Source organism: Botryllus schlosseri, chromosome 9 (assembly GCF_051294905.1).
Source record: "Botryllus schlosseri isolate E-star chromosome 9, Bs_hap1, whole genome shotgun sequence".
NCBI lineage: Eukaryota > Metazoa > Chordata > Ascidiacea > Stolidobranchia > Styelidae > Botryllus > Botryllus schlosseri.
In genome coordinates, this window is record NC_137244.1 from 23,838,416 (window position 1) to 23,866,183 (window position 27,768).

At 40.1% G+C, this 27,768-nt stretch overlaps 3 protein-coding genes across 3 annotated transcripts in view; 2 read left to right on the forward strand and 1 right to left on the reverse strand.

Moving 5' to 3' along the window:
* Positions 1-2,341: 2,341 nt before the first annotated feature.
* LOC145446759 (uncharacterized) lies at positions 2,342-11,791 on the forward strand. The gene is made up of 9 exons (XM_080325115.1): positions 2,342-2,494; positions 4,650-4,754; positions 5,017-5,112; positions 5,806-5,859; positions 5,915-6,052; positions 7,292-7,465; positions 8,538-8,654; positions 9,688-9,748; positions 10,582-11,791. Exons 1-9 carry the CDS (start codon positions 2,438-2,440, stop codon positions 10,812-10,814), a joined length of 1,035 nt encoding a protein of 344 aa, XP_080181241.1. The 5' UTR covers positions 2,342-2,437; the 3' UTR covers positions 10,815-11,791.
* A 581-nt stretch (positions 11,792-12,372) lies between these two features.
* Positions 12,373-19,267, reverse strand: LOC145446758 (eukaryotic translation initiation factor 2 subunit 3-like). Its single transcript, XM_080325114.1, has 10 exons — positions 19,106-19,267; positions 18,858-19,049; positions 17,153-17,360; positions 16,937-17,095; positions 15,936-16,070; positions 15,776-15,870; positions 15,394-15,538; positions 13,464-13,633; positions 12,740-12,912; positions 12,373-12,684 (listed from the first exon to the last, which is right to left on the reverse strand). The coding sequence occupies exons 1-10, from the start codon at positions 19,178-19,180 to the stop codon at positions 12,618-12,620; spliced, it is 1,419 nt and encodes a 472-aa protein (XP_080181240.1). The 5' UTR covers positions 19,181-19,267; the 3' UTR covers positions 12,373-12,617.
* A 3,499-nt stretch (positions 19,268-22,766) lies between these two features.
* The window catches only part of LOC145446754 (dynein heavy chain domain-containing protein 1-like), a 73,306-nt gene continuing 68,304 nt past the window's right edge, over positions 22,767-27,768 (forward strand). The window contains exons 1-7 of the mRNA XM_080325108.1: positions 22,767-22,933; positions 23,047-23,200; positions 24,071-24,244; positions 25,303-25,432; positions 26,158-26,299; positions 26,366-26,497; positions 27,141-27,335. Of these exons, the coding sequence (XP_080181234.1) occupies positions 22,845-22,933; positions 23,047-23,200; positions 24,071-24,244; positions 25,303-25,432; positions 26,158-26,299; positions 26,366-26,497; positions 27,141-27,335 (1,016 nt within the window). The 5' untranslated portion in view covers positions 22,767-22,844. The remainder of the gene's footprint in view (positions 22,934-23,046; positions 23,201-24,070; positions 24,245-25,302; positions 25,433-26,157; positions 26,300-26,365; positions 26,498-27,140; positions 27,336-27,768) is intronic.

The window sequence follows — 27,768 nt, forward strand, 5'->3', positions numbered from 1 at the left end:
GAAACCCATTGTACATAGGCAGCATCAGTTACAATGGGAAAAGAAAACTACAGAAGAACTCCCTAGCTACGCAAGGACTTCAACTCATCTCGTAACGCCTTGGAAAACTTGGAGTTATTTTTTAGCTTACTGTTCAATTTAAATTTCACCAAACCATGCGTCAGAATCCTGTTCAAATGCTTCATTGCCATGTCAAGAACATCTTCCACATAACTGTCACATTCACCTGTTTGCATGACAACATTTTCAATAAGACTTATATACCATGGATCTTGATGAATTTCATCAACTAGTTGAAGAAAATCAACTTGCGAGGCAGGTTTAAACCTTTCTCTGCTATGGAAACAGTAAAATCGCATAATCACTCCCTTGAACTTATCTGATGGGTACTTCAGGCAGTGATGCTTTCTTTCCATTATTTGAATAAGTTGTCCGGTTGGTGCATCCTCCGACAAGCAAGCAGCAACAGCCTTGTGTGATTTCGTAGAGAGTGAATGAAGCAGTACCCCTCCAATGTACTCCAGAATGTCTGCAAAGTCATCTTACTATAATGAATTGAATAAAAACTAGGCCAGCACACGGAACTAGAATATTGATTGGTATGCTATTAAATTTCATTATTAACACCACACATTCAACATAATTGCACAATATACCATACCCGATTCCCTGCTATCGATACCAGACATTCTTGCAGTGGAAACTTTTTCCTCAGCTTGAACAAGTGCATCAACAATCTTCACGAGCAAAGATGCAGCAAGAAGCTGATGCTGCAGTCCAAGAAGTTTGCTTGCCTGCTGGCAAATGTTTGAGTAGTATTGATAAATACCATCAGTACCAACGTCACAGAACACAGCATTCAAGCGTTTGACAAGTGGAACAATAAGATCCAAATCCAATTCCTCAAATCGTGGTCCACACCTGGAAATAGAATGACAATTACGGCAAGCAATCTTCAAAATGTTCATTACTCGGTCGATGTCAATTTGCTCAGTTGGTGACGGGAGCTTATGTACTTTCCCGTGCTTCTTGAGTTCCCTTACAGTGGGAAATATGGCTTCACAGACGTCACAACTTATTCCACTCCACTCATCCAATCCTTCGAAGCATTGGGAAATTTCCTCCTCGGTGATGGATTCCCAATCCTCCCACAATGATTCTTCGGCCATAACTTTTACGAAAAAGTATCGGTTATAAAGGAATCAAAATTTCTGTGAAAGCATAATACTCAGAATTTTATTCCGTTTTGCTAATCAAATAACAATTACCATACTGTAACAATACATGAAGATAGCTCGCTAATTATATAGTATCACAACAATGTCCTCCAATAGTACGGTAAGTGACTTATATTTTCCTGTCGGCAAGTTAAAATACATACAGATTCTGCTGAATGACGCCTTCCAGAAGGACCATGATTTGGCATACCCACTTCGCCTGCAACGAAATGCCGTTTCATTTTCATCGCCTGCCCTTTTATTGTTATCTTCTATCATCATATAATACGCCACTATAATAGCTATTATATCATAAATCATCGCTGGTATTCACCGACCGTGCGCATTGCGCAGCGATATACCGGCATATTCATCGCTTCGTACGGCAACAAACGCAAGACCGTCACGCAAGTATCCAAGATATTCACTAATCAGGCCAAACATATTAGGACGTCCAATTAGTCACAGAGTCCGTTATAAGTATTTAACCTCGAAAACTCCGACTCATTCCCATAGACAACCATGCATTAAACCAAGAAAAACTCAACTTTTCACCGTCTGAATTCCATGTGGGATTAATAGTGGTACACGTAACAATGGGTAGCTCCCTACGCAAAGCGGAGCGTGACCGATCTAAAGGGAGTTGAAAATATTATTGCGCGCAGTGTAAATAGGGTAGTTAAACTTATATAGATATTTCGGTATATCAATGCACTAATACCAGTATAATATAAAATATTTATAGTAATATGGGCAATAATACCATAAATATCCATTTTTATAAAATAAATGCTGTAAAACCATGCAAACAAAATATGTGGCGGATGAATATTAATTAGGCATTTAAATCAGTCGTCACTCCATCCTACAGTCTCTATAGTGTGGCGAATGGCAACAAACTTTATTCAGGTCAGTTATTAATGTACTTATGGTTACTAAGTTATCTTGAATCAAGTGAATCGTTGGTTGAGAAAGAAAATTTTCGAATCTCTCCATTGCATAAATTAGTATTTTTTCTGAATTTCCAGTTGGAATCGGATTAGGATTGGACATGGACTTGAATATGAAAAAGTTATGGATTAGGATTTGGACTTGGATATGAAGGTTCGGATTTGGATTGGATTAGGACATAGAAATTTCAAATCCGCTCATCTCTGAATCTTATATGTATTTGTTTATTTACTGAAGTATTGATTGAGGGTTGAGTTGGCTGGTACAGTATGGACAGTACCGCGCAGCAATGTGATCAGAACGATGTAAATAGTAATACAATTCAGGTAATAATATTTTAAACATTCTAGATCAGGGTTTCCCAGCCTTGGAGTCGCACGATAATATAGTAACCATGGCCAAATTAAATTCCTAACACAGTATTGTATATCCATATACTATCTATGGGAATATTGAATTTTCAATTCGGATAGTTTACATAAATGAGCTCTGTTATCCAGTCAAGGAGGTCTCGGTCTTGGGTTTTGTTGAAAATGAGTGTTGCCGAAAATTTGCAATTAACTGTGGCGAATGAAAGACTTGATCAATAAAAATTTACCGATACAAAACATTATGTTTTGAATTTGGTTTGAAGAAATAGTTAACTTGCCTTACAACATCACAAAACAAATTAATTTATTTAAAAAAAACATTCATTTATTTGTAGTATAATGTTGTCAAGAGGGAGAGTCATGGGTTTGCTAAAGCCCTAAAGGAACGATATCTTCACAGTAAGAAGCCTGTAAATAATTTGTATTCTGAGCTGGTTATCTTGTTAACATCAAAGGGCAGCGTTGCAGTGCAGCCTTAACTAATGTGATGACTAGAGTCCGACTGATATTGGATTTTTGGGCCGATACCGATATGTATAACACCTTCACCGATAACACTGATATATATTCAGTCAGCCAATATTCAAATAATGCGGAACCTACCTCAAAAGGCACATTTTCAAAACTTCAGTGCATTTATATCATTTTTCAATAGCTTTACGGCCATTGTCATACTAGAACATGAAATATAAGATAACTAGAAAGGCTGCATCTATAGACACCGTGAAAGTGTAAGCTATATGGAATATAGCTATATTTCCAGTCTAGCGGTGAAGGATTATAGTGTTCTGAGTTCCTACCACCATGCTATGACGTCACAAAAATTTCTGATATTTTTTCACCTCCAATGGTCAATAACGATAATTCTTTTGGCACTTCTTCGATGGCAGTCAGAGATCGAAAAGTGCTCACCATGATCACCAATCAATGTTTTCCATGAACACGAACTAAAATTTATAAACGTCAAAATAAACTGTTTTTTTTGTGCCTTTGGAGTGACGGATATTAGGGTTGGGGTGGGGGGAAAAGGGAGATTGGAAGAGGGTTAGGGTCAAAGTTGGGGTTAGGTATCTCAAGATTAGGGAAGGGGGATATTAAGGTTGCGGGATATTAGGGTTGTGGGAGGGGGGATATTAGGGTTGCGGGAGGGGGGATGTTGGGGTTAGGGGGAAATTAGGGCTGTGGGAGAGGGGATAATAGGGTTGGGGGAAAGGAGATTGGAGGTGGGTTAAACCCCGGTTAGGGGTAATCTAACCTCAACTTTGAACCTAAGCCACCTCCAACCCCCCAACCCTAATATCCCCCCTTCCCCAACCCTAATCTTGGGATACCCTACCCACCTCCAATCTCCCTCTCCCCTAATCCTAATATCCCCTACCCTAAACCTAATATCCTCCCTCCTGCAACCCTAATATCCCCCTCCCACAACCCTAATATCCCCCTCCCGCAACCCTAATATCACCCTAACCCCAACCCTAATATCCCCCTCCCACAACCCTAATATCCCCCTAACCCCAGCCCTAATACCCCCCCCCTAAACCCTAATATCCCCCTCCCGCAAGCCTTATATCCCCCTAACCCCAGCCCTAATACCCCCTCCCGCAACCCTAATATCCCCCTAGCCCTAATACCCCATCCCACAACCCTAATATCCCCCCTCCCACAACCCTAATATCCCCCCAACCCTAATCTTGGGATACCCTAAACCCAACTTTGACCCCAACCCTCTCCAAACGCAAAAACAAAACAATATATTTTGACGTTTATAAATTTTTGTTCGTGTTCATAGGAAACATTGATTGGTGATCATGGTGAACACTTTTCGATCTCTGACTGCCATCGAAGAAGTGCCATTCTTTTTAACATGTGATATCGAGTCGATTATAATCGGTTTGACTCTATTGATGACCATTGTTTTGTACTTTGGTTGAGTTTACTTGGTGACATTTGTTGCTTGATAAATTGAAATTTGTAACCACAGTCTTCAAACCACTTCAACACAATGCACTCTCCTATTACTCTTCTAGTAAATTACGGTATTATATTTTGAACAGATGAATCGATGCTAAAGACGCCATTCAAAGCTTATTTTAATTATCCCATTTTTCAGATTGATGGGCAGAATGTGCGACTCGTCACAATGAACGTAAACCAGTTACTTGGAGGTGCTCAGCAACCGGTGATACTGAGATCGAATGAAAATGACACAAATCGGGTGAGATATCATTAACCTCGACAAGAATATGCTCTTGCGGAGAAAATCCCAGTCCTTGTTATATTGAAGGGTTGTATTGTAAGGACCGCGTCATTAATAGAGGCTCATTTTTGAATTTATAAAGAAAGCAGTGATGTTCTGTTGCCATGGTGTCATGGCAATTTATAAAGTAGGCTACATTCTGTCTGATTGTAAATCCACGCAAGCAAAACTATCAGCTCTGCTGTACCAGTTTGAGTAATGATAACATAACGTCTTTTAGATGACTGGTGGCCAATCACTTGGGAATTCGTCAGTTTTTCAACTTGTCCAAGGACAAGGCGGTCTTCAGCTTCAGCAGACAGTGGATAATATCCAGGTATACCGGAAATCCCGAATCGATTACATTTTTAGTATAACTTATGTTTGTCTGGCTGGAAAACCACAAGGCCCTGCCTCGAAATTTGAATTTATGAAAGACGCCTTTGTTTTGATTTTTATCTGCTGCGCTTCTATCGGAACAGTGGTATGAACCACAAGTGGCATCATGCAAATAAATGCCTCTGAGCAGCATGTGATAAAGCTGGTTGACTGAGGTGGTTATTTTTGCGATTAGAGAATTCACAATTCATCCAGTTATTCTTGTAGCAATTCTCATGTATCATAGACATGGAGTTTATTGAAAGTTAGTAAACTCATACCTCCTTTTATTGTATCCACGTTTTGTCATTGATTTTATCTGATTTGAAGACATTTTGTGACAACCATGTCACAAGTCCATCTCGCTTTTATATTTTTAACTCAAGTCAATTTCTATTCACCACCCGGTCGAGTCAAGAGTATAAGTCAGGGTGCAAATATTCGAGTCTGAGTCACTTAAAACTCTACAATTATAGATTATAGATATAGAATTGCTATAACAGGTAAAACACCCTAGAACCGAGAAAGGCTATAAAATTTATCACATCAATGGAGTATCGAGTGTTCTCGAATCCAATGACTAGAGCCAATATTTTTAGTCGACTCAACTTGAATTGAGTCATTACAACCCTGGTTTATTTTCTCATTTCAGCAAATGCCATCTCAACTTTTGCTCAACGCAGACAACAGCATGCAGACCATACAAGTATGAGCGAGAGTTGTGGCAATTGACACCTTTCATATATAATATATTTTCAAAGCTTGCTGGGGCATCTCAACAGCCAGTCATGTTACAAACCCTAAACGGCGACGCAGGTTCGGATGGCAATCTCAAAGGGATCAACATTGCAAATTCACTTCTAAATATTGGCGGAGCGCGCACCGGTGGCGTTGTCATGGTGAGGAATAACAAATGTAATGTGACACGTGATAGCATACTCATCGGTCGTCAGAGACAAAGTATTTTATTTGGAGTATTGACGATGGCTTTGCCTGCTTGCACTACTCATTCGAGTGTTGATGTTTTCAGATTACTTCCACCGCCACTGAAACGTTTTTGACGCCAGAGTACATACTTTTCAACTATGGCTTGTGTAAAGTAGGAAATAGGTGTGGCATTTGTTTGTATCGCTTTAGTGACAGAAATTATCGTAGGGTTGTTGCGAATACACGTCTTGCGATTTTGGATGTAACCCATCTTCGATTTCCCACCAGATGTTTGCTCTACCAAATCTACTGACAATATAGTGTAAAGTTGGAGCGTCTGGTGTCTTGAACAATACGTTGCGGGTTCAATGCCCGGCCGGGTCAGACCAAAGTCCCGATTAATAACACTGGCATCCATAGCTTCCCCGCTTGGCGCTTAGCATTTTGGGGATAGCAAGGTGGGGTGGTGGAAGACTTGAAAAGCCTCGCAAGGCTATTTCTGCACCTTCCTTGTCCCGTGGCATATGCACATCACGCACTCATGGTATGCATATGCGCAGATCGTGTGTATGTATGGGTCGGTGTATACTTCAAGGACACATCACAAACTCATCATCACTTCTGCATAAAGTAATTTAGGAATTTCTTGGAAATAGCTACTTCTAATTTGATAGAGATTTGGAGCAATATTTCCACATGATAATATATTGATAGTGAAATGAACCTGTATATTTTGGGCTGACACTCGTCAGGGGCAATCGTCAGCAACTAGTAGGAGAATTGGAAAGAACATTGTACAATTCACTAGTATATTCATATTGAAATGAACAATGTTCTTTCCAATTCTCTACTAGTTGCTGACTATTAGCCCTGATGAGTGTCAGCTGAAAATATCCGGGTTCATTTCAATATTTAATATACTATTCAATTATATATTGAAGTTCTGTACCTCCAAGAAGCTCTACAAAGAACATTGTATATCAACCATTGTATTATCAAATATGAAGTCACTGAGATGAATTTTGGATATCCAATTCTCTACTAGTTACTGTTGATTACCTCTGACGAGTGTCGGATGAGGGAAATTTTGGTGATACAGAACATCACCATACTATTGGAAAATGTAATGATATTGAAATAGACTGGCTGACACTTACAGGGTAATCGTCAGCGACTACTAGATTAGTACTTGGTACACTTTTGAATCTTAGATGGTACCAACGGCCGGAGGTGGCTTTCAGCGGGTGCAAGGCAATATTGTGACTGGCGACGCCAACGAGGAAGAACCGCTTTACGTCAACGCGAAACAATATCACCGCATCTTGAAAAGGAGACAGGCTAGGGCCAAGCTCGAGGCCCAGGGGAGGCTACCAAAGGAAAGAAAGGTTAGTGATAATTTGGTTGTAATTTTGTTTGGAAAATATTGGCTTTTTGTTTTATGTTGCTTTTCTGGAAGTAGTCAGAGGGGGTCAGTAATGAAATACTTCTACATAGTAGATTTTGCCGCGAATTGTATGGTTTGGACGTGTGGTTCTCAACCTTATTGAACCTCACGGACCTTTAAAACTTCAAAACAAATCTCGCGGCGCTGTGAACCTTCATTACCTAAATTCACCCTAAATTTAATTATGTAAATTTTAATATAATATTGGAAACTCCAGTAGATGTGAATTTTTGATACTAGATATCTATAAGTGGTGATATTGAAGTTTCTGCGAGCCGAAGTTTGTAAAGTCCTAAGTCCAAAAACCGATATCTTGGTTGTGAGATGTCCTTAAAAAGAAATATGATTTTGCCATTGAAGTTTGTTTAACGTCTGCGTAGCTTTCACATATAACTCGTTCGAAAATAGCTGTAGGCTTCGTTTTGGCGGATTCTTGTAGCACTTGTACAGTTGTGACGAACGCCTAAAGTATCGACCGCGAACTTCCTATTGCGACACGATGCAAAAAAGATGTGCCGCACTTGTAAATAAATTTAAAAATTGATGTTTATTCCTCTAATTAACAAACAAGAACCCAACTTCTTGCATTTTGGAATTTAGATATCTCATTCTAACATATCTAGCGCCTAGCGGTCTGGCAATTGGTTAGACTACTTCTACAGTTTGAAGTTTCCCAAGCAAAACTACGCCTAGAATACTCCACTTTTTTCCTTACTTGATTAGAGAGTTATGACGCTACTTGAGTACCAAAGGTGACTGCTTTGACAACCTCTGAAATATGTGCTTGCTTACCTTGATTCTGCAATGCTGTGTGTTTTTTTCCTACATTTGTATTTTAGTTGCTTAATCTAAAGCAGTGAATCCCAAGATCCCCTAGGAGGAGAATATGTTAGAACGTTCTGTCAGTCGAGTGTGTTATAGTGAGCCTGCTGTCTGTGCCTTACTTATCCGTGTATCACACTTCACCCAATTTCATTTTTGTAAAGTGTGTTATTGATTTGCTGATTTTGTAGAAATATTTGCACGAGTCTCGGCACAAGCACGCCATGAACAGAAACAGAGGTAACGGCGGACGGTTCAACTCGAGCGGCGATGGGAAAGACTCGGAGGACCCCAACGCTATGGATTCGGCAAGTTACCTTCTGTGGTCAATAGGCGAAATGTCACTTTAAAGACTCTTGTCACTGTAAAATACTGCAAAAATCAGAGGTATTTGAGTGACCGGTTATGAACATCTGGAGTCTTGTGATGTCACACTAGTCGCACACATTGTGATGTAGGAAATGGTGGTCTTCGCCGATTGATTGCCACAAGATGACAGCACTATAAGTTCAGGGTTGTATCCAAGTCACGAGTCGATCTCACTTTTATCGTTTTGACTCGATTCAAGTCGAGTCATTTTCAATTCTCCACCGAATCCAAGTCAGTGAGCAGAGGGTCGAGTCCGAGTCATGGTGTTGTGAATCGAGTCCAAGTCATTGTGTTGATTGTTTGGCTAGCATTCATATTGTCGTAGTTTTCTTCAGTCCTAACAGTTTCTGACCCTATTTTCCAAGTATCGGGACTGATGGATGAAATACCAATGACTTCACTATTCTTCGAAGTTACAATGAAATGTCTGTATCGGCCGTCCTAATCTCGAGTCATGTGACTTGGTTCGAGTCATGTACAATGACTCGAGTACAAGTCGAATCATTTTACACATGTGAAAAAATGTAAAAAATATATGAGTCGAGTCATGACTCGAGTCATTTCAACCCTGCCATAGTTAGAATTGAATAATATATTCATATAGAAATAAATCCGAATATTTTTGGCCGACACCCACTATAGGTAATCGTCAGTACTAGTAGAGATTTTAAAAAGAACTTTGTATATCAACAACCATCTGTTAACCTCGTTTGTTCGAATTCGTTTGTGCCAGTGACGTAGCATTTGGTGATATAACTGTTGATGTGCAAATTTATTTTCAAATCTGCTCCAGTTGCTGAGAAGTTTCAGCCAAAAATAGTTGGGTTTATTTCAATAAGGAAATATTATTTAATGGTATACTGAAGTTGTGTGCTTTGAGAGTTTCTTCGAGCATCATTTTTTCATAATTTTGGAGATCCTCTTACTATGGTGTTTTGAAGTCTCACCGATTGTAAGTTAATCTTTTTTTAGGAGCGAGCTTTTCAATTGATGGACTTGCACCAGCATTCGACTACCACAATATCCATGCCAGGTAATGCGGTGTTGCATGTATCCCTTCTAGGATGTGGTAAATAAAACTCTTTGGAAGATCACAGAGCACACAACTACAAACAGTTGGTCCGAGAATTGGTATCTGCATATCGAAACCTTGTCAGTCATCTCAGTCACCAACTCAGTCATCTTGATATATTTTTTGATAATATTGTTGATTAGAGGGAATAGAAAGGGGAAGCTTCAACCAAGACATCAAAACAACAAAAGAAAGACATCGGTACATATGTGACAAACATTATGGCCGACTATTGCTGGAGTCTTTCAAGAAACAGCACTCAATTGCTTACAAGCAAAAATGGTACAATAAACAATTATGCTTCAAGATAAGTTATCAATATTATATTCCAACTGATTATTTTGAATTTAAAATAGGTGGTGGACATAAAACTGATTCAATTAATGCAACATTATTCAAGTATCTAAGTAAATACTTATACCCATGATTAAAGTTTATTTATGTATATGATATCTGTGAAATTCTCGAACAATGATAAATCCATATACCCTGAAATATAATTCTATTGATGTATTTTGACTTAAATCAGTCTTCATCGTGTAAAAATAAAAAGTAGATTGAATTTCTCAACTTTATAGTACGACTGAGCGAAAATATAATTTAGTAATAATAGCCCCATGGGTTATCTCCAAATCAAGAGCCAATTTGAAGAAAAAAATGAGGTCATATTCGAAATCAGTGCCTTTCAGAAGCCCCAAAACCACTCTGACTTTGTCTGTCTAAAATTATGTTGGCCAGTGTTATGATTGCCGAACAGCTGCTGTACATCTTACTATAGCTACTTCTATTTGCAGCTCAATATCAAACCACCCTGGCGCCTGATAACGCGTCGGAACTGCTAGGATCGTTTCTGCGCAAGTCGAGAGCTGACGGCGCGAACAATTTGTCCGACGAAATGGTCCGAGTTACGTCGGTTCAATCCTCCGACGTCACAAACTTTATACTGAGCTCCACTGCGAACACGTTCACATCTGCCGGCGGCTACTCGGACCAGGTGGAGTTCTCGTTGGAGGTGCCAAAGTCGTGAAGTGGTGACAAATCGACCGGCCTTGCTGGTGCTAGCGTTTCTCAGCGTAGCGATCGTGGCTGATATCTGCCGAACAGTACAGATGCATGGATGCTACATTGCATTCCACGGAATGGACAGTTGCTACTGTCTAACATGAAGAGACTGGCATTGACGTTAGGGCTATTTCACATCCTAGGCTAGTTACTAGGGCTGGGCTCAATGATTCGAGTCAAGCAGTGAGAAATTATTTCTTTGAGTACTAAAAGTCAAGTTTCCTAGCCACGAAGAGTCACTTATCATTGACAATTTTCGTCGCTGTTATCCACTGTGGATTGGTCGTACGGCAACATATGAAACATGTAGTGTAGAGCTACGTATGTTTCTGAATATAACGTGTTTGTGAAGTCAAATAATACTTGATTTGATGTTCAACTGGGATATTTTAAATGGTGTTGGCAAGTCCATATCTGAACTTTTCACATCGTTCATGCTATTGTGGCGACATGAGTAATACGCGACTCAAAGCCTAATACTCGATTCAGAATCGAAGTGCTCAATTTGTCCAGCCCTATTAGTGACCGCTTGTGGACGATGCTGTGCACCACATGTCCAAATCTTGCCTTTCGCTGCACCCAGTGGAAAATCCTGTTAAAGCCCAGCCCCGTGGTCAAATTTTCTGCAGATGAACGTTGTTTGGATCCAAGATCTCTGATTTAGCAAAGGATTTAAGTTCAAGACGACCTAGTTTGCACTGCTTATATAACAGAGCATCCGTTTGTTGCTGAAGTGGACCAACTGGAAAGTACTTATTTTGCTATTTGCCTTTTGAAAAGCTCATCCGTCATTGACTGCTGACATAGCAGTCGAGGAAATGTTGGGCGGGCGTACCGCTTGCGTAAACTGTCTACGTACCGCGCAAGGGCGGCCTGCCGCATACTGAATGCTGAACTGCCTCTATATTATTTTTAATTATAAGAAACTTTACAGCTCTTTGACTTGAGATTGAGTTGCTCAACTAGCTGAGCGGGATTGATTGAGTGGTGTTGACAGATTGTTGGGTGGGGGATTACTTCAAACACAATGGTGCCGTAGCGAGGTTCTATGATTCACCAATTAACGAAAAACTGAAACTGTATACAAGATCAATATCATGGGCGGATTAGTAAATATATCAGCCAGGAAATTTCAGAACAAATGTGGCCCACCAGCTAATCTACCTATTATTTATTAACAACACGCACTACTAGCACAGGGAAACTAATTTGATTGCAATTATTTCCTCTCCACTAAGCATTCGATGAAGCCTTGAATCGAAATCCATTTTCTGCGTACCGCCAGAAATGGCTTGTGAGGACCACACTGTTCCAAGGTGTAGATTCAAACTTTGGCGCCAGACGTGTTGGAAACAGAAACTGCATAGGATGTCTCGAAGATTATGAAACAAGAGCAATCCTTACGCGCCACAAGCTGAAAAAGGTGCAAGTAGACTCCCGAAACATGTTGGAGTCGTTGTCTGTAGTATGAATCTCGACATTCATTTTTTCAATATCTAATCAGCTCCCGAAAAACCAGTAAGCCGAGTTCCCGTAATTTTAGTATTCCATCAAAAGGCAAGTACACGAATCCGCAAACTCCACACAATTATCTATATCCACGTAAGACAAGGTCGTAACGACAAGGGTCAGTCCCGTTGCTGCGCGTATTTTCCTCTAACGGAAAGAGCCAAACTTCACCGATCCTGATATGGAATACTATTGCGACCGTGCGCCACGACTTCAGTCCCCGCACTCGAATTTTTTAAAACATAAATAAAATTCTCGACTACTTTTTCAAAATATCTTTCGGCACTATCCTCGCCCCGCGGCGGATTTGTCCCCATCCGATCAATCTGAAAAAAATGGAATTAGACAAACCTACATGGATGCTAGCGTAAAGGACACTACCTCCAATGCTTGTCCACCCTTCTGCTGAGGGCTATCTTTTCGCCGACGTCCGTGCATACGGGCCCGGTGAGCATGACTTTGGCTAAATCAGCTTTGATCGCTAGGACGCGACCTCCCGTCGACAGGGAACCGATGTTAACCATCAGCACTTCGTTCTTTGTCAACTTTTGAACCTTTGAACGAAAAGGCAAAATCGTAGGTGATAATATGACGTGACACGAAGAAATTACTAGATTTTCAAAATGCGCAATTAACTAGATTCAATTCTGAAGAAACTCGTTCATTTTGATGCTAGTGGAAACAGTACGGCATTTCGCAAGGACTAGAACTAGAACTACTCAAAAAACAGTGGTCCATTGACCGTCAACTAACGAGTCTATATACGACGGGGGTTCTGCAATTTTTTCTAGCGAAAATAAGGACTAAGTCACAAGCAAGGACAGATCTTATAGATGGTGGTCCGATATTTGACCATGCGACACAATGAAAAACGACAGTTGAGCACACTACACTTACATATACTATATAACCACAAAACTAGCCATATTCCCAACCCAAAGTCAACCCCCTTATGCTCAAGTGCCGCATGCCCTCATACGTCCACGAACTGTAATCAATAAGGACATCGCAGTTTTACAGTTGTAGTTTCAATATTAGCCTCTCATGATTCACTTAAAACTGGTCCGCTGAAAACCCCGCTATTTGAGGACTTTATCTTTCTCACCTTCGCCCCTTTCTTGTCGCCCTCGGTTTTCACTCCGAGCAATCGTCTCAGCAAGAAGTACGAGATTTCGATCTCGGTGAAAATGTCAGGCAGGGAACCGATGGCGCCGAGCACGTGACCCACCATACGATCGGCCCTGCATAGCGTGGGATCGACTTTCGTTCCGACACCTAGGTTGAAGACGAGAGCGGGCGATGATTATTATTTCAATACTCAAAGCCGAAGGATGTGAAATAGTAATAATACTAGAAGCCGGCAAGAACTCGGAAAGCTGGTATAACAGTATGTCGTGTGTAATGCTGCGCATGTACATATACCCATATTGTGGCCTCTCCGTCTACGATTAGAACAGGTTTTGATCTCCTATGGCGTTGATAACTTTGGGTTACAATAAATAAACGCAACAGACTATAATTACAGTGTGGGCTGTAGTACGTTTCGAAGTGCTTGAAGTTTATCTGGGCCAATCCTCCCCTGTGTCACCGTTCCTACGGTGTGTCCTTAACAAACAAAGACCAGGGGCGGCATTACAAAACAACTACCGCACTGCGGAATCAACATTTACCGTCACAATTCGAGAGAAGCGGACAATCGCGATTACAAAACCCTCTATAACGATGTCTTCGAGAGCATTTTTACCGCTGACATTGACTTACCGCAAAACGTAGGGATCGAGAGAAAACGTTAACGATCTGCGTCACGAACGTCACTATCCGCGAAGTTCAGTATTACAAAACTGAAATTAGCGCAGATATCTCGCGGTAACCGCTTAGCTTCTAGCTGGCGGAGTTGAATCCGCGCTGGAAATAGCAGCTTTTTGAACTGCAAAATCTTGATATTCTATTTCAATAAAGTAAAGAAGTGAGGCAGTAATTGATCTAAAAGGGCATGTCCTGTAATTTACCCAATTGGGTTATATTTCGTAGGCCTAACTGTGAGTAAAATCAAGCAAAATAAGGCAGTGGCGATATATAACGCTTATGAATTGAATTCTCATATAAGGACCTGTAAGTGCGTGGACTGAGTAGGCTACCTCGCCGTTTAAAGCCTGTATGAATATAACGGGGACTTGAGTTCTATGTCGGAAGCATGCTATTATAACCTACCGAGGTTGGCAATCTATTGCCAAATAGATTTATTTAATATCCACTTTTTAACTTTGGCTAGCATATAGTGTGGTCGCTTTGTCAATAAGTAATCCGCTGCCGAACGGTAGAATTCAGTCCGATCCGGCAGGCCTATAAATTCGTTGCGAATTACGATCAGCGCCGTGTTTCCAGAATGTTATACATGTATTGCTCCAACTGTATTATCCTCATACGAAGTTAACGCTCAATGCACGCGTGATACTTGACGCAGCGGCCTAAGCAGACAAACTATAATGTACCGTACGCCTGTAATTTTGTTCTCTTCAAAGCAAATACCACAAACAATTAGGGTATTTCCATTTCCCAGTATGTAAAAGATTATCGCAGCTGAATTACAAATCGTTGCTGACCACACAGCATTACAAACTCTCATTTGATGTCACCTTTTACTGAGATTATCGACTTTGGCGAAATCACAAATTAGCGCGTTGATTGCGAAACGTTGTGTTGCGTCTGGAATTACGAGAGTTTACGTGAGTTCAAAGCGCCCTTGCGTGAGCTGGCCGCAAAATGTTTTGAAATACCAATTTTTACATTATGCGGTAATCGCATTCGAGAGAGCTCGTTACCGCTGGCGGAGATTCTGATTTACCGCATTTTTTTGTAATGTCCCCCCTGATGAGAAAGATGTTCAAGACCGAACACCGTTACAGCAGGCATTGATTCTTGCAATACCAGTAGGCCGATGTGGTTGTTACATTAACCCACATTTTAATCATGAATTCTCGCCTTCCTATGAGATAATTTCTGAAGAAAAACAAATAAAAATAACCACCACTTACCAATAAGTCCTCCAGGCACCGCATATACAAGGTCGTTGTGTTCCGCAAAGAGCGAGACCACTTTAGAAAATATCGGTTGCACTTCCAGCTTTCCGTCGCTGTCTTTTGTGACAATCCCAGGACGGATTTCAATTTCTTGCCCAACCTGGAAAGGTAGAGTCATCTAGTTATGATGCAGATACGTGAAGCAGACAATCTGTTCTAACAGCGAGCAAGTAGAGTCCAGTGTAGATAAGAAATTAAGAATAGCAACCGTCACCTGGTATTGAACAAAAACTCGACCTATTTCAAGAGAGAAATGGAGATATGCTAATGAGAGGTTGAAGGTCACAAGCAATATCGAGATTTGACAGTTACAACAGATTGCGGACTTCATACTCGCCTTCAAGACGCCTTTCAGAATACTGCCTCCAGCTACACCCCCTTTTAGATCCGTTACTTCGCACCCGGGCTTGTTGACATCGAACGATCGAATAACTGTAACGTAAGGAAAGCTTGATCAATTTCACGACGCTCCTCTATCATGGCAAGTAGAAACACACCGATGAGACGCGGTTGCGAAGTGAAATCGCGAACCGGAATCGGAATCTTCTTGACGATGTATTCGCACACGACTTCGATGTTGTATTTCAGTTGAGCAGAAATCGGGATGATTGGAGCTCCTTCGGCGACGGTACCTGAAGAAAAACGTCACAAAATTACGGACACCAAAATGCAAGATGCATCGCAATGTAAATAAAGACTTATGAAACATTCGTTCAATAAAAATATTGGAGTATATAGACCATAGACCAATACCAGCATTATGCCAAGCTCCCCCCAAATGTTGGTACAGGGCCGCCAATATGGGCTTCAACATAACTTTCGGGGTTCACGCAAACCAACTTTCACATCAGACACATCATATCACTTTCAGTAGAAGATTCGAGGAGCCAGACAGAAAAACACCAACGTTAAAACAAAATACGATACAGTACTCATTTCAAATTGGTTCTAAAAATAATTGCGGGTCCCCTCCGAGCTTACAGGTTCAGAGTGGGGCAGTTACGGCCGCGAATATAAGCTGTGTTATCCTACTACAATATGTTTGACCAACTAAAAGGCTGTAAGTAACAATTTAATCAATGCTTAGTAAAAACTCTCTTTCACTCTTAAAAATAAATTAAAATACCACGATATATTTGACGAGTATCTCATAACCAAAGAAACAAGTGTTCGGATGGTTTCACTAAACCTGATCGAGAAAGAAAAGTCCTATTTCATATGTCTGAGGAGCATGGTAAGATTTTAAATATTTTCTTTCTCTGTAGCCTATGTGTACACTGTACAGCATACTGCAATGGATTCACTTGATATTTATTACCGGTAGGCCTATATTTTGACACTCCACTATTAAACTTGAAAACATCTTGATTTATGTTTCGAAAAGTAATTGGGAGACTTGAGACGATGATAATCCCGTGAAAAAACCAATTGAAGCATCTTGGTTCTAACACTGCTGCAGAATTGCATTGTACCAACGAACATCTGCGCCACGACATACCTTTAACAAAGTCAACAATCTGCTGATACTGCTCCTTCGCTTGACTCTCTTTGACAAGATCAATTTTGTTTTGAAGTATGATAATGTGCTTTAATTTCATGATTTCGATGGCCGCCAAATGCTCCGATGTTTGCGGCTGTGGACAGGATTCATTCCCAGCTGAAAATATATCGAACATTCAGCGACTTGGCAGTGAAAATTGGTCCACAACCATACCGATTAATAAAAGTGCAGCATCCATAACTGCAGCTCCATTAAGCATGGTAGCCATGAGAATATCGTGACCAGGGCAGTCGACAAACGAGACATGACGAATCAATTTGAAAGGTCCTTTACAGTCCGGTATGTTACACGGGAATTCATCTTCCTTGCTGCTACTGCAGGCGCAGTAACATTCTGGACGAGGTCCTTCTGTTTTATAAATCTTTTAAAAATAGAAATATATTCTGTTAAATACTACAATGATATTGATACAATTCACGAGTCTAGTGTTATCCACAACATCACAATCACAAATCAGGTTTACACATGAACATTTATAGTGTTCAAAATTGTTTTAGGCTATAGTAGGGCAATTTGATACCCTTTCTGCCAACCCTAACACTGTGATACCTCAAACTAACCGAAAACCCAAGATTGTAACCAAGTCGCAAGGCTCCGAGTCTCAAGTCAATCTCACTTTTATAGTTTTGACTCGAGTCAAGTCATTTTCAATTCACCACCGAGTCCAAGTTAGCAAGCAGTGGACAGAGTTCGAGTCATAGTGTTGACTGCTCAGTTTCCAGTCAAACTCTTGTTAAACCCACTTATTATAACGGTGTTTGGTGATATCGAATGGTTAGCATTTATAATATGCTAATTTTCCTCACTTTTTGCAGTTTCTGATCGCATTTTCAAGAACCAGTACCGATAGACAAAATCGCAATAGTGTGATTACTTTACTATTCTTCGAAATTACAATGAAATGTCGGTCTTGGCCGTCCAAGTATCCAGTCAATGTCGCAATGACTTGAGTCCAAATCGAGTCAATGCACAGATTGACTCGAGTACAGTCATTTCTGTATTTTGAGAAAATGACTCGAGTCATCACAAAATCGTCACTCGAGTCGGACTCATTATATCCCTGCCGACAACCCTAATTTTAAGATGCGACAACGACAACTCTAATTTTAGGATAAACCACACCAACATTAATTTTACAATAGGCCTGAGACCCAACCTATCCCTAGCTGAACTATTTTAGCTCGTAATCCTAACTTTAACGCAATGGTTCTCAACTTGGTACTGTAAGCGAAGTCCATTCAAATGTGGTACGCAGTGTATGCACTTTTTTCAAGTAAAATCAGATTAACGTAATTTTTCTACGCAAGAAATGTCTTCATGGAATCCATAGTTAAATACCATACTTTGTGCGTCATTTGACTCAGTTGCCCATGACTAGATCAGATTATAGAGAAGAAATAATATAATACAGGTATTAAGTTTTGCCTTGTTAATAAATTTATAGGTGCTATTAATAATCATGAGCGGATTAGCTCGTATTTGTTTCAAAATTTCCAGGCCAACTCATTTGCTAATCCGGCCATATGAATAATCCTATAGGCTACACATTTGAAGTAGAGAGGAATTTTCGTTAATTGGCTGGTAACAAAACAAAATCATAGAACAACGAAATGGTAGAGGCCTATTATGGCAAGGAAAAGGTTCAGAACCAATTCTTGCGGATTAATGCATATAGATACCGTAGCCTATGAATGTCCACATATTGTGTTTACTGGAGAGCGAAGTTGATGATTACATGAATGAAACACCGTAAATTTTGATATGTTCGTGGTGAACACTGATTGGTGATGGTCATGTGTCAAATTGTCGTGGATATCTAGAGACAATTAAGTTACACCATATAAAAATAAATTCTTACCTTTGCATTCGCGTATCCTAATTTGATTGTGATGTTTCTTTCAAGCTCATTCTTAAATCTGACGGTGTGCACTCCCGAAATTGCTTTGACAACAGTCGACTTGCCGTGGGCTACATGTCCGATTGTGCCAATGTTGATAGTAGCCTGTCGGCTAATAACTTCGGGAGTCAATGGAGTAAGATTTTTCACATCCTTTATAAAGATATTCTGTTAGCGAACTGATGCATAATGCAAAACATCCAACTCACAAGGTTTTCCAAACTTTGCACGCTCAATTTGGGCTTCTCTGGTTCAGGTTCCTGGTCCATCATGATTTCTGGCATTACTGATCCGATCAAATTATTGTCAATTAAGTACTAATCTGTATCAAATTTTACAAGTATTTCCTGCAAGTGAAACATAAAATGAAGTAATGAACAGCTATGGCTCAACACATGATGTCACGAATAAATTGACATAATAAATCTATATACGACAGGCACTAAAAGTCAAGTCTTCAAAAATGAAGCATGCCGAAAGCTGACATAACTCAGCAAGCCATGTTGCATCAGATCGGGTAACAATAAAAGACGGACTACGCACTGTACGCAGATCGGTGATGGGAAATGCACGGATGAAGATTTTGCGGGGTCCGGATCTCACAAAATTCCTATCAGCTCGTAAACGTCAATGGGCCGTATCCTGGATAATGGTGTGTCGCGTGTGATCAGCATGGAACTGCGATACAATGAAAAAATGGAAGCAGTCGAAATGACTTAGCGGAGTTTTAATCCATCAAACTGTCACCTTGATCTACAAATATAGTAACAAAAAGAAGGTATTAAAAAGACACATGTACATTTCAGAGATGCCACTCCTGGGTTTTTCCACCCAGATCTGGGTTTTTTGAGCATCACCTGGGTTTCTAGGTTTTTATCCTTGAAATCTGGGTTTTTGTCAACATCCAGTTCGCCAGGTCAGTTTTACGCTCAAAAATTAATTATTAGATTCGTATGGTCGCAATATCGTAAAATGCACGCCCTTCAGTTCGCCATTGTCGATGGATTTTGCTGTTATTGTAACGTCAAAGTGTTGAGAATCTATTTCACTACTAAAATAAGAGGCTTCCGCTTGATGCGATGGAGCTTCATTGAATGGTAACTTCCAGGTCGCAGAAAGTCATGTTCATAGGACGATTGCCAGTAGCGAACTCGGCACTTGGGTGAACAATTCGACATGTACCGATAAATATCATGTATCTGTATGGCATGCACAAGCACATGAACAGACCAAGTGATGATTCGGCTAGTATAATCCTATTGTTATCTGAGTATATTTATAGTTCCAACAGGGACACTCATAGAAAGAGAGAGAGAGAGAGAGAGTTAGTTAGTTGGACACCCCTAGCAAGTTAATCAGAGGCATTGGTTATCAGCACATATGAACCCTAACCCTAACCCTGAATTTCATGATTTGACAGTTACCGTATTTATTTTCACTATACATTGGTCTGTGATTATTCCAAATAAAATGGATTGTCGTGGGATTAATCAATCGAAAGCTTTTTTCAATCTGTCCAGGTCGCTGAAAATACATGAAATATTCTTAGAAACAGGGAATGGATGGCATTGCATTGAACTTTCGCAGCGCGATGATATAATTAGTACCAATACACTATTAAGTATTCACGCCTGCGCCCCAATTGTTTCATGGCGATGTGTCGAGAGGAAAACGACATGTTTTTTGTGCGATTCGCAGTATTAAACAAGCAAAACGTGTATTATGAACTGTTGCAAATTCAATTTCAAAGGCTTCAATGACTGTATGAGTGTATTCGACGACTATCAGGCTCCACTTTCACAGCTATTTCCTGTCTTTTGAGTGAAATATAGGATCTGGGTTTTTCTGGGTTTATTTCGCCTCCACATCTGGGTTTTTCCGAAATATCTCAGTGGCATCTCTGGTACATTTCAGGATACACTACACACAGTACAGTGTGCAGCTGTGCAGTGTACGTACCAGAGATGAGCATGGATTAGGATTAGGTTTTGAAAAAACAGGATTTGTGAAATTTTGTCGGTTTTGGATTGGATTTGGATTAGACATTTTTTTCGAAACGGATTAGGATTTGGATTGGATTGACCGATTTTCTGGGAGATTGAAATGTCGTGTGGCGAATGGCGACAAACTTTATTCAGATCAGTTATTAATGCACTTATGGTTACTAAGTTATCTTGAATCAAGTGAATCGTTGGTTGTGAAAGAAAATTTTCGAATCCCTCCATTGCATAAATTAGTAATTTTTCTGAATTTCCAGTTGGAATCGGATTAGGATTGGACATGGACTTGAATATGAAAAAGTTATGGATTAGGATTTGGATTTGGATTTGAAGGTTCGGATTTGGATTGGATTAGGACATAGAAATTTCAAATCCGCTCATCTCTGGTACGTACGTCGTCCACTCAATGAGAAATACCCTGAAAAATTGCCCAGCTGTAAACGACCATGCGACTAGCAGAAAATGTTTGAATTTAATTGGTCATATAGATAGTTACCATACGGCAGTGATTATTCTTTTAAAAGATTCTGATACATGTTCTTAAATGAGAAGCTTCGTTCCTGGATGCCGTTTCAAGAGCCAAATGTCCCCTAATCATATTCCGGACCCTGCGGATATAATGGGTCGGATTCCATCGGCAGAATGCAAAGCGCTGATTCTTTCTAGGACTTCAGTGGTCGATGGTCGAATATACGAACGCAAATAATAATTCAGAGTACCCAGATCCGGGCTGCTTCAGTGGAACTGGTGGTAGAAGCATAGTCGTTTACAGCTGATCGTAAGATTCAATATTTATCCGATCAAGACACTCATAATGTGCAAATGCGATACACAAGACACAGTACAATGTAATGAGCAGATAGGATCAGTTGCGGTCTCTTAATCTGACATCCACCTCAGGTTCCCGGCCTAATGCCCGATGTCCATTTTTTCGATGGTAATCATCATTCGACGGCCCTTTTAGAGATGCTCTTTTCTTGCTCTTTCCTTCCATTCGCTTTCTTTATGAGTAAGTTCTGCGCTGGGTCTTCCTATTTTTTTTTGTTGCGGTGAAAACCGTCACGCGAAGGAAGGTGAGCCCAGAAAACCTCGGACCCGGGCCGTCGGCGTAAATGGCGTTGCGAAGCTCACCATTACGCGATCTCCCCCCGCTATATTATATAAGGCGGTGCTAAGAAGATCTCCAGAGTCCCTTGCTGCCGCTTGCTTCCGCATTGAGGTTAACTCTGCTTTTTTCGTTATGTGCTCATGCCGAGTTGAATAAACTCTATTATATCCTAGTTCTGTCCCGGTTACCGCATTCAATTCATACCCATAAAATAGTAGTCAGTAGTGGGCGTACCGCAGTACCGAAACAATATCCATGGAAACCTCACGCAGTCTCGTGCGATGTTTACTCATGTTTATTAATGTTTAGTTGTTTACTAATTTATGTAACTCCACATGATACACACGAGTAAATCCAGCTCAGTCAGGGTATTAGCATTAAATATAATTATATATATTTATAAGCATTAATCAGTACACGCATCTAATTGGACTATTTTCTACAAAATTTACCACAGTGAGCCCAAACACAGCGGATAGATAGTGAGACAGAGACAACTATCACGTCGCCTATTAGCACCTATTTCTAAATTCTATTACATATCAATTTATGATACGCATCCACGATATTTGCTAGATGTATTCTTACCGCTAACATGTCTAAGTAACTGATGTAACTGCGTATACTTGCATTGGTTCCGTCATGAGTTCATGGCCAGATATGATAACAGCGTTGCGGAATGCCGTCGATTTTATTTATTCCAAGTGTTTTCAACATTCCCACGAAAAAATTATTGAAATTTCTCTTCCTATAATATGTTGTGTTTCTAATTATCTCAGCATAGCATGTTTACAATAATTAAGACTGCAGCAGAATGGAATAAGATACACAATAATAAACATGTCCTCCGGTCAGAGTAATCTGCATTTTCCTACAATATTTCCTCAAGTTGACCGACAACCACTTCTTGTAACGCAACAGCTGGATAGGTAAGTCATATATTCATTTAGAAAAAACCTACATAGAGCATGTATAAATTCGATTTGTGTGCAGAAATTCTGGACTTTTTCGAAATATCTTAAAACAAAATGTTTCTTTTCAGAGGTTTACCCGAGCAGTGGGCTTTGAATATAAGGAAGCATATTGACGAGTCCATTAGAGTCAACGGTCATCCAAACAATGACGATATCATTAATTTACAAAAGAAATTTGTACGAGTTATCATCAATGTACTGCAGCCAGACTGTTCGCGGAAAGTAAGATTATGTTATAGTAGTTTCATTTATTTGTCTATTGTTGAAGTCAACGTGTATGACCGGTTTTTGATCTATAATGGCTTGCACATAATTACATAGTTATTGACTAAAAATCGGGGATTGGTGAACCTACTGTCCTGCAGGCTGCCTCAGCAGCATAACATTTGGGTTGTTTTAATTTTTTCTCATTTTCTTACCTCCATAGGTATAAATGAACCCAAAGCACACAGATGTAAAACTTCATTGAAAGGTAAATTCATATTGAAATGAGCCCGAATATTTTCGGCTGACACTCGTCAGGGGTAATCGTCAGCAACTAGTAGAGAATTCAAAAGAACATCGTATATCAACAATCGTATCACAAAATATGACGTCACCGGCATGAAATTACAAATAAGTAAAGTATTTTCATGGGGAATTTTATTCGTAAACATTTTTATGCTACTCTGTATTGAAATTTAGTTGTGGACCACATTCAAAAATAAAACTCAGGCAGGTTTTCCATTCCTGTACTAAATTGTACCTACCTATCCGTTCGATGGTACTAGAGGGCCCTGTGGATATAAAGCTGTATCAGCTGGTACAGCTTTATATCCACAGGGCCGTACTAGAGATTTTGTTGCATGGTGTCGACTTCCTGATTTATCAAGGCAGCGTCTATTGTAATTTCCATAAATTAATCTGTTTCTCTAGGCGAGATAGAACTGTATAATTGTTTAATAGGGCCAGATCTAAATCTGCATGGAAGGCTATAGTTTGCTTCATGAAGGCTGTGCCGCACTTGCGATAGCTTGGGTATTGAGTTTGCATTACAATATCCTAACTTCCAGCATTCCATTCGAAACTAACAAATGACGTTTTACTTGTTAGGATTGGTCCGCACTGTTGGACGCAGTCAGATTGATAGAACCGTACACCGGTTACTTGAATGTGAACCAAGGGCAAGCACTACAGAGGAGGCACTACATTGAACGATTGTATCGGACATGCATCAAGCATCCAGACGGAGAGGATTTTACACTTGCAATCGAGGCCATGAAAAAGGCGAGTTGAAAAATATTGCCATGACGCTGTTCAAAGGTTGTAATGACTCGAATCACAACTTTTCGTCGACTCGACTTGACTCGAGTCATTTTCTAGACAATGGAAAATGTCTCGACTCGAGTCAATTTGTGTACTGACTCGACTTGTACTCGAGCTATTGCGTATGACTCGAGGCATTCGATATGAGTTATTCAAGCAATGTATATCAAGACCGAGCAATGAAAAATTTGAACCGTCTTCTATATGTTTGAATGAACATGCTTTCTTGAGAAAAGTGAGTAGGGCTATATTATGAATCCGATGCCTCCGATATCACCCAGGAGTATCACAGAATTGAGTTGAACCTGACTTGAACAAGATACTGAACATTAAACAATATGACCTGGACACGGACTCGAGTCTTAACACTATGACTCGGACTCGACCCGTTGCTCCTTGACTTGGACTCGGACTTGACTCGAGTCAAAACTGTAAAAGTCAAATTGACTTGTGACACGGAACCTTGTGACTTGGTTACAACTCTGCGCTGTTCCCACCAAGACAGAACTGACCCTTGTGTAATGCGTATGCGTATATGTGAAGTAACGTTAACAGGAGACTGACAGACTTGTACAAACTATGAATCTATATGACGGTATATTGACTACTTTTTTGAGTAGTTCTAGTTCTAGTTGTGAATATTGAAAAGTTCATAGCTCTAGTTCGAGTTGCGCATATTAAAAATAACTTATTCGTAGAACAATTACAAAACACGTGCCGTTGTTTGACATGATTCGTGATACTGGTGTTCTGTTTTTGTGGTTTAACTGCAGCCATTGGTAGCTTAGAGTGATCACTGCTAACAGTCATGTAATCACGGTGGAATTTTTGGCGTCCTAACCCCTTCCATTTCAAACTCAACCCCGTCCATTCAAAATGCCGATTCCGTCTCTAATATTTCTTTGCTCATTTGCGTTTCAGTGATTTTTATTTGCAGTTATTTGTTGGTTGTGTTTTAGTTGCTTAGTTGCGGATAGTACAACATTATAGTCTGGTTTGATAACTATGAATTTTTGTAGGTCTTTCCCGATGAAGTTTCTTCAGCTGAAAGAAGGCATTCGCCTGCGTTGAGTCGAGACATTCCGTCTCGGAATGGCGCTAAGACTCCCAGTGTGAGAGAAACTAGACAAAAGATGCTACGGAAATCCGGTAAATATACCATGTTTTACTACTTTAGAGAAGCGGTTCTCATTACGTAGCTCTGAATCTACCTGTAGAAAATAGTTCTATCAGATCTGACATGGTTTTGGTAATTTGCGATATACGACACTGTATGATCAATATGACATATAAGGCGACTTTCTCACGTATTGAGCCATACAGTAGGTTGCCTGTGCATTTTCTTAGTCAACATTATGCCTTTAACGGTGAAGGCAGATCATTCTTCGAGCCCATTGCCGAAAAAAATGTCTGCGTGAGGTTTTAAGTTGGAGGTGGACAATGTCGTTGTTCATATTACTCAAGTGAGAGTAGTCCTACTAGTGGCGATTTCTATGCATTTTTAAGTCATGAAATTTTCAATTTGGCTGCATATCACTTCCCTGGTTTTCTTGATATCTCGAAACAATCATTTTGTAGATATTTTTGAGTATCTTGCTGAGAATAAACTGTCCTTCAAGGAGGTGCCAAAATGTTACCATAAAAAACAAACTACATTGAATGATATATTCGTATTGAAATAAACCCGAATATACAAATTGTTTGGAAAACCAATCAAGCAGCTCAGGTTCACCCGTCCCACACTTCTCTCACGTGACATAACATCGCTACCTTCATCTCCAAGACTTGTACAATTACAAGGATTACCGTCCTCGATGCACTCGTGCAGATTTAATTCAGAATTCGTGAAGGTAAAGTTTCGGTTTGTGGTGCAGGCCGGATACTATTGGGGAAGCACATACCTTTAAAGGAGTTAGGACCGGCCACGTTACCTGACGGTAGTAAGCCGTTTGACTTGTGGAAAGAGGAAGACAGTGTTCCGAGACCGCCCGATCAGCTAACAATCGGTAGCGTGAGGTGCGATAATATTTTGATAATGTCAAAACACATTGTGCTAGATAAGTTTCTATTTTTGTTTCTCAGATGGGCGTTGAATTCGGTTGCGGCTGAAACTGCTGCTCACGAATATTCCTGGCAAGCCACCACAAGTTCAGTCGTAGGGGCGTTATCCATGTACCTTGACGAGCCTGGATTTCAACCCCAATTCACAGAGGCGTGAGTTTTTTAGCAAAAATTTACGGGATCTGTTGGCTTGCCTGGACCAGAGGTCGTCAACGTAGACATTGATTGTGACATAGTGCAAAAAAATATTACTGGACCACCATCTGAGATATCGACTTTGCCCACCGACACATGACACACTTATTCTCATCACTAGCCTTTTTGTCTAGTGTGCATACCTCTTATTTACATGCTCTCTACGCCAAGGCGGGTGTCTGATATGAATACTACTCCAAGTCGTTTCGATACCTTCCTATCTTTTCATTGTATCTCAATCTTGTGGTGATTGGATGGAAATTTAATATTTAATTGAACTGATGCGTTTAAATCTACTATTATTCATTTTATATCAAATCTTTTATGAAACTCATTACGCGTACTGCCACAAATCAATCTTTTCTGTGTCATACGAATTCCATGTTTGGATTTTTGCAATGGCGAATAAATTCTCTCTCTCTCTACCGAGAAACCATGTTTTTATAGGCATTCACATACCACCTCATTTAGGTGTCATACGAATTCCTTGTTTGAATTTTTGTGATGGCAAATAACTTCTCTCTTTCTCTCTACCGAGAAACCATGTTTTTATAGGCATTCACTTAACTTTTTTAACGTTACCATCTTCACATATCTTCAGGAAATTCATTCCGCTTGTTCAATTGGGTCCGAGAACGACCGAAATCCCCGCGACAGAAATGTCGAAAGCGCCGGAAACCAAAAAAGAGTTTTCTTCGATTACGGGACGCGACGCCGTCGAATTATTCACCTCGAAACGTCACTTGGACGTCGTTGAATTTATGTACTTCAATTACGCCAACACCAGACATTACAGGTACAGTGTCTTGGCGGTAGTGGTTGTCAAAGCAGTCAGCGTGGCTACTACAGTACTGTGGTTCTCAACAGGGGCTCCCGATTTTCAGGGGGTCCACGAAACCTCCAAATTTGCAGAATGGTTGATATCCTAAATTTTATTTTTTAATTAGAGAAATCATGAGGCATAACTGCTAAAACTTTATAATTGACATAAACAGAATGGCCGTCTGAGATGAAATATACTACTGTGCAAACTGATTTTAATTGCCAACAACCTACTGATACAAATATACTGCTATTTAGATATAGGCTATTTTGTTGTGCTTTTGGAAAAGATTTGCTTGCAAAATCCATTTTCTCCTGTGATATACATAACAGCTATTCCAGAATAACTTCAAGATGATCTGCTAGATAGAAATGACTAGGCTAGACTTTACATGTTCATTAATGTT